Source organism: Genypterus blacodes, unplaced genomic scaffold (assembly GCF_046128005.1).
Source record: "Genypterus blacodes isolate CSIRO-AG114 ecotype Tasmania unplaced genomic scaffold, CSIRO-AGI_Gbla_v1 ptg000034l_1, whole genome shotgun sequence".
Lineage (NCBI taxonomy): Eukaryota > Metazoa > Chordata > Actinopteri > Ophidiiformes > Ophidiidae > Genypterus > Genypterus blacodes.
Genome location: NW_027466847.1, coordinates 120,128 through 127,500, shown reverse-complemented (window position 1 = coordinate 127,500; position 7,373 = coordinate 120,128). Strand labels below are relative to the sequence as shown.

General features: G+C 46.9%; 1 protein-coding gene across 2 annotated transcripts in view; it reads right to left on the bottom strand.

Moving 5' to 3' along the window:
* LOC142995956 (transcription factor SOX-6-like) overlaps positions 1-7,373 on the bottom strand; it is an 88,227-nt gene that overhangs the window by 42,049 nt on the left and 38,805 nt on the right. For both annotated transcript variants that reach the window (XM_076146819.1, XM_076146820.1), the window contains exon 4: positions 2,496-2,585. In XM_076146819.1, coding sequence (XP_076002934.1) covers positions 2,496-2,585 — 90 coding nt within the window. The remainder of the gene's footprint in view (positions 1-2,495; positions 2,586-7,373) is intronic.

Here is a 7,373-nt window from a genome sequence, read left to right as displayed (position 1 = left end):
CCAAGAGAACGCAGAGCGAAGACAGACGGGCCGTTGTCTCGTCTTCGCTCCTCAAGTTCAACGTTGACGAGCGAAACAGTAACAGTGACGGTCACGCGACTTTACGACTGATTAGGGTTTCAATTCTCATTCGAGGGTCGCTCGGGGCTTTAATGCATTAAAGTGGAAAAGGAGCATTGATCTCTCTGCTGCGTCCTGATTGGTCCGATGTGTCCAGGGTCAAAGGTGACGACACACACAGACGTCATGTGTTTTTACTCTGTCTCTGCCTGTCTCTGTGTGTGTGTGTGTGTGTGTGTGTGTGTGTGTGTGTGTGTGTGTGTGTGTGTGTGTTTTAAGTCTCCCTTGATTCCCTGTTTCTCTGTTTTTGCTGGATTTATGATTTTAAATCAACTCAGAAGATAGAAATAGAACAATGAATATATTATTTATTATTGTTATTATTGATCTTATAGTTATCATCATCATGTCACAGGCTCATCTCCTCTCACCTCACAGACCTATCAGGCCTGTGGGTTTGTCTTACTGATGCATCTGTCAAAATGAGACAAAATAACAATTCATATTACTTATATTATTATCATTATTATTATTATTATTATTATCATTATTATTATTATTATTATTATTTCTATTATTACAATGTTTAAGAACATTAAATACAAATGATTTTCCTTCAAAAACTCTTTTCTTATTAAATGAGTTCAGACACTAAATAACAAATCGTCCCCTTTGATTTTATAAATATAATTATTCAATAACTTTGAACCTTTAATTCTTGATTTTTCTGAGCCGGGCAGAATAAACATGAAAAACAAAATTTCATCGGAAAACAAATTTCCTGTTAAGAATCAGAGCACTGAATGAAGACGGGTCACACACACTTCTACACACACACACACACACACACACACACACTGAGGCGCTTTGTATTTAGATTTTGAAGAAGTCGGTTTAAGGAAAAGAAGCAACAATGTGCAGCTTTGTCCTGACGTCACCGTTCTTTTTTCTCTTTTTGACCCTGTGATGTTTCTTATGTCTCTCTAACTGTCAATCGGCTCCACGTTCTCATCAGGGAAACACAACCTTCATCTTTAGTTCACAGCAACGGCACAGAAAATATGAGTTTAAAATGATCCGGAGCTCTAATTGATCTAAGTGACACTCGTAATGTTGATGCTCCTCTCAGGCCCACATGGTTTCAGACACCAGAACCCAAACAAACCACGTACGGCCACTAACATCAGAAATCACCATAAAAATATGAGTTTCCACTGTAAAGAGAAAGAGAGGAGGAAGAGGAGGAGGAAGAAGAGGCCGAGTGGATCAGCATGGCGGCTTCATCTCTGCATCCACTGGATTTTAATGGTTAATAGTTAATGCGTGATCGGGTTTATGTGTACGAGTGTATGTGTGTGTGCGTGTGTGTGTGTGTGTGTGTGTGTTTCTCGGAGGTAAAGTCAATGTTGCCGTGGTCCTCCATAGATGAAACATGAACACACACACACACACACACACACACACACACACACACAGATATAAATTAAAGCCCGTCACCCGAGTCCAGTTTTCTTGTCACCATGACAACGCAGGTATGGGATCTACATTGTGAACATAAAGCCGGAGGAATCTGATGTGGGGCTCCGGTCCCTCTGACGTCTCCCTGCCACATCAGAGCTCTGAACTCAAGCCTCCATCTTTATTTCTGTCTCATTTGCCTCCACTGCAGTGTTTTGTTTGCCTCCATCTCAGACCGTAAACCTTCATTCACACACTGGGGGTCACCTCAGGTAAACACACTCAACAAACACACACACACACACACACACTTCAAAAAGGTGTGAGGACCAAATCAGACGACTTAAGGAGCACAAACCCTTTGCACTCTTAAAAACAATAAATATATGTTTTAGAAATGACAGACACAACACACACACACACACACACACACACACACACATACACACACACACACACACACAATGATGCTGTCTCTGCGGTTGAATACCTCAGTGTGTCAGGCGTATATTTGCTGTGAGGCGATTTACGGCTTCATAAACGGAGTTTGCTGATGCAGATAAATGATCGGCGCCCGGGCCGCCTCTCCCCTCAGACGCCCTTTAATCAAAGTTACAATTACAACCTGTACGGCTTAAATCTGCCTTTACGGCTCTCAGCCTGCTGAAAGGTGGCCCGCCGTGCCTGTACTCTCTGGCTCTCAGACGCAGGATGTAAACACACACGCAGGGGGGAGAGTTACAGCGGATCTGACCGTCTCTTACCCTCCTGTCTCTCTGCGTACAGACCTCAGGGGAGGAGCCTAACGGGCTGAGACACGACGCTTTATGGTGCCTGAACTTTACCAGCGACTCAGAATCAAAATCTGAATCAGGTTCCCAGACCATCTATAGAGCGATGTAGAGTTAAGGAGGTAGGAGGTGGGATTAGGAGGCCTGGGTGGCGCCCTGGTTGGCGGCCTGGGTGGCGTCTCTTACCTCTGACCTCCCCCAGGAGCTCGTTGGCGTTCAGGCGGTCCACGCGTTCCTTCCAGTCCTTGGACAGGAGCCTCTCCATGCAGGACGACTCTACGAGGAGGCAAACAGAGAGAGAAGCAGGCGGGTTAGAGGATCTCTCACACACACACAGACACACACACACACACACACACACTAAACAAACATATAGATTTGATAGATTTCAGATGATATCTTTGGGTGGTAGAGGTGGAAGAACACACACACACACACACACACTGAGACTCTCACTCCTGATCTCATCTCCTCATCAGGGTTCTGCCGTCAGGCCGCATGCCAACTCTCTCATTTCTATAAATGAGCACTGGGGATCATTTCCTCCTCATCCAGCTGACCCAGTGAGAATGTGGCCATTGTCTCCCAGCTGAGATCTTCCTCACAGCCATCCTCTCTCTTACATTGTGTCTCATAGCCTCAGGATAACACACATCACACACACACACACACACGTGGTCTCATAAGATTCATAAGGTCCCGATTGTTCAATTGGAGTCCTGCTGTGAACTTTACGGACACAATGAAGAGAGAGAGAGGGAGATTAAGATGAACACGAGTGTGTGAAGAGGAAGATGATGAGGTAAGGGTGTGCAGCACAGTCCTACTCGTTACGTGTGTGTGTGTGTGTGTGTGTGTGTGGACGTGCCACAGACGGTCCCATGGCGGCTCAAGGCCTCAGCCTTGAAAGACGTTATATCAGAAGAGAGGGAGACTCTCTGGGGCCCCGCAGGAGAGCCGGGCCCCCGAGGGCTCGCCTGGTTTAGAGGAGGAGATCGGGACAATAGCTCATTTGTGGAGCCTTAAATCCTGACAAAAGGCATTATGGGAATTCATAAGGGCACATGGCCCATTGTGAGTGGCTTAATGTTTAGTTTGTGCGTATGGGCCCATTGTGCGGTCATGAGACGCCGCACACAACTTCCTCATTGAGTCCATTAAAGCCTCGCATGTTTACAGTGGGATTATGATTCCTGTAAATAAGTTAATGCAGCCGCCGGGATCACGTGGGATCAACGTAAACAATAGGCCAGGAGGGGGGGGGGGGGGTCAGTGTGGTCTCATATAAGCTTTAACCTGAAGAAACGAAACCAGAAGAAGAAGAAGAAGAAGAAAAAGAAGAAACGACGGCGGGTATTTCCAGAAAAATCCAAGATAATGAATAGAATTTCCTCATCCCGACCGATTTTTAATGGATTTATTGGATAAGAGGCTGCACTCAATATGTGTTTGTGTGTGTGTTTTGTCAGCGGGGTGATATTTACAGGCGGAGGAGGGGGCGGGGTCACGGCGAGAGGCTTTTTTCTCATCGCAAGACCTGAAGACGGCGCTCGTATAAAACAGAATTAGGGAGACGCAATTTATGGGAGCACTTAAGAGAGGGAAATACAACCGGGAACGCCGGACACGCATCTGCATAAGTCACCCGTGTGTGTACGCTCACGCACAATTTATACCCCCCGCGCCGATAAACAGATCTGACGGGAGGAGACGGGGAGGAGGTGGAGGTGAAGACGTGAGGAAGAGAGGGATGAGAGGGACGAGGGGGACGAGGGGGACGAGGTTTTACCCTAGATGGCTCTCCATGTGTCCGTGAGGCCCATCCGGGGATCAAGTGCTGTTTACATTAGAGGGGGGGGGGGGTTGGATAAAAATTCCTCGCCACCCAAACACCAGAGAGGGGAGGGGGGTGGGGGGGTCAAGATGGATGGGGAATCGAGGAAGAAGAGGGAGAGGGAGGATGGATGGGGAGAGGAGGAGAGGTAGATGAAAAGAAGGAGGAGGACGAGGAGAAGGTGGAGTGAGGAGGGACAACCTGTAACCTGCAGAGACCAGACTGAGGGGAGGGAGGGAGGGGGCGAGCGAGCGAGAGGAATAAAATGAAGTGAAGGAGAGAGAGAGAGAGAGAGAGAGAGAGAGAGAGAGAGAGAGAGAGAGAGAGAGTCGATGTAAATCAGAGCTGTTTAGGGTAAACACACTTTTATCACCTGTACCAACCCAAACCTGACAAGAGACAAGAAGGACTGTTATACACGAGCCGCAGGCAATTTGGTGTGTGTGTGTGTGTTTGTGTGTGTGTGTCAGGCAGGCATCAACACTCCCAAACATCCACAGCCAAGAACAACAGTGTCCCACAGGTTTCCACCTAGAATGAGTTTCTCTCACTCTCTCTCTCCTTCTCACTCTCTATCGTTCTCTCCTTCTCTCCCTCTCCCTCTCTCTCCCTCACTCTCTCTGTCACTCTCTCCCTCTCTCGCTCCCTCATTCTCCCTCACTTTCTCTCTCTCTCTCTCTCTCTTCTGTAAGTTTGCCAATCAAACATATCTTGTGTTTCTGGTTTCCTCTCTCTTTAGGTTACTCTGATGTATCAGGAGGTCAAACGTGTGAACGATCCTCACACACACACACACACACACACGTGTTTGAACGATAACCACGTCACACAGGAACTTTCCGTCTGTCTGCTGGACATCCTTGAACATAGATCTTCATTCAGGAAGCTTGTTTATTTTCTTTAGTGGAAACATATCGAAGTCACATTTTGTGTTTGGTGATGTTTCAAACATTCCCTTATAATTCACTTGACATTTAGACAAAAACACACATAGACACACACACACACACACACACACACACACACACACACACACACACACACACACACACACACACACACACTGTGTGAGAACTGGAGCCTGCAGGAAAAGGCCAAAGAAAAGAGATAGAAAATTAACTGAAATTATTTTCAGTTAAACCAGAGACCAGAGTCTGAACGACATCAACCAACCAAGAGAGAAGGAAAGAAAGAATGAACAAGAGAGAGGGAGAGAGAGAGAGAGAGAGAGAGAGAGAGAGAGAGAGAGAGAGAGAGGGAGAGATAGAGAGAGAAAGAGAGGGCGAGAGAGAGAGAGAGAGAGAGAGAGAGGGAGAGAGAGAGAGAGAGAGAGAGAGAGAGAGCAGCTGTCCTAACAGCTGGCCAGGAGGATTGATGTCTCAGTGAAATAAAACTCAACATATGTCCAAACACGAGAAGACAGGACAGCCAGGAGAGGAAAGAGACACACACACACACACACACACATACACACACACACACACACACACACACACACACACACACAAACACACACACACACACACAGATAGAGAATTCACTCACTCGGAGCTACACATCAGACACACTGATAAATGAATATCTGTACACTGCTGAGATATTTCATTACGCACACACACACACACACACACACACACACACTAATACTGTTGCTTGTTCTGTGTCCTAAAACCATTAAACTGTGGAGCGGTTAGCCCGGCTGCGTGTTAGCACGGTGTCCATTTCACACACACTATTTTCATCTGTCAGACGACACCCGGACTCTCTTGTCAGAGAACATGGCCTGACAGAGCAGCACACCCCCCCACACACACACACACACACACACACACACCCACCCACCCAGGGGGGCCTGAAGGAGAGCACCCCTGTCTCACGCACACACACACAGGGCCACATGTTGCATCGCAGGCTCAAATTAGTGATGAACTAAACTGATGATGAAGTTTTTGTTTTGATGTTTCAGGTATTTTCTGTGTTTATTGATGTTGATACAGTTAAATTATTTGATGATGTATGTATGTTTACATCATCTGTGTAGATCTCATTGTATTTGAAGTCAGCTGTATCGTATTGTGCTTCATTTCCTCTGTAACGCAGCAGAACAGGAGAAGAGTTCAAACTTTAGAAGCCTGTTCGAAATCCAGGAATCAAAGAAGACAGATTCTATGAGTGGATTTATGAGATTTGTCATGTAGAACCTTCAGAACATGTAACAGCACGTCAAGTTCTACTGCTTCAGGTAAGATGAGTAGAGATGAAATAGGATCCTTGGTTGTGACCTTCAACCTTTCAAACATTCAGAAAGCGGTAAGTGTGTGTTCAGTAGGTGTGTGTTGGGACAGATGGAGCTTAAAGAGCGAACAGTGGCAGCATGGAGGCCTTCACCCACCGCCACTCCAGGCCACCCATGCTAAAAATGTTTTCACTACCGCTGGTGTAAAGTGCTGTATGTGATACTAGGTGGCCGAGCAGCCGAGGGACCCCGGGACAAAATGCTGCGGCCCTGAGTTAGTGAACGGATTGCGTTTCTTCCGAAGGTGTGAGCTTAATACCAGAAAAGCCCGGCTGTTGATCCGCGCTCGGCAGCCAGCGAGGTCAGGCGGCGTGACGACACCGATCTCCCCGCTGAGCATCCTGCCGCAGCCTGAGAGGCGAGTGTTATGAGACCGCAGAATAACTTCACAAAAGCACCGTATGTGTCCGACCACTAGGGGTGCTGTAGTGCAGTGTTCCTCTGCTTGTTGTTGTTGTCTTCAGGACGACCGCTGTTAAACTGGCTAACCTGATCCAGAGAGTCGTTCCCTTCTATCCCACGCGTCAACAAGCTGACTTTAATGATGCGTTCAGGCACTAAGTCACCAGAAGCAGTCAAAGGTGGTTTAGCTCAGACGGCTGTGTGGAGCAGGAGTACCTGTTCAGCTCCACAGGTGTGTGTGGTTCTCTTGTTTTCAAAGAATTTAAAATGTAAAATGAAATCTATTCACTGCTTAATGAATGAACTTTCATTCCCCACCTTGGTCTCTTCGTGCTGTTTCCAGGGTTTCATGTTTTTTTCTGCAGCTAAATTCAATCCAAATGGCCCGTTGATGACTACAGGTGAGTGTGTTAGTGGAGCTGCACTTGTGTTCAGCTTGTATGAACCCAGAGCTCACTGCACATCATGAATGAGCACTCAGAGCTCAATCCTGCACACAAGGCTGAACATCTCTATGTCATCTGCCGTGACA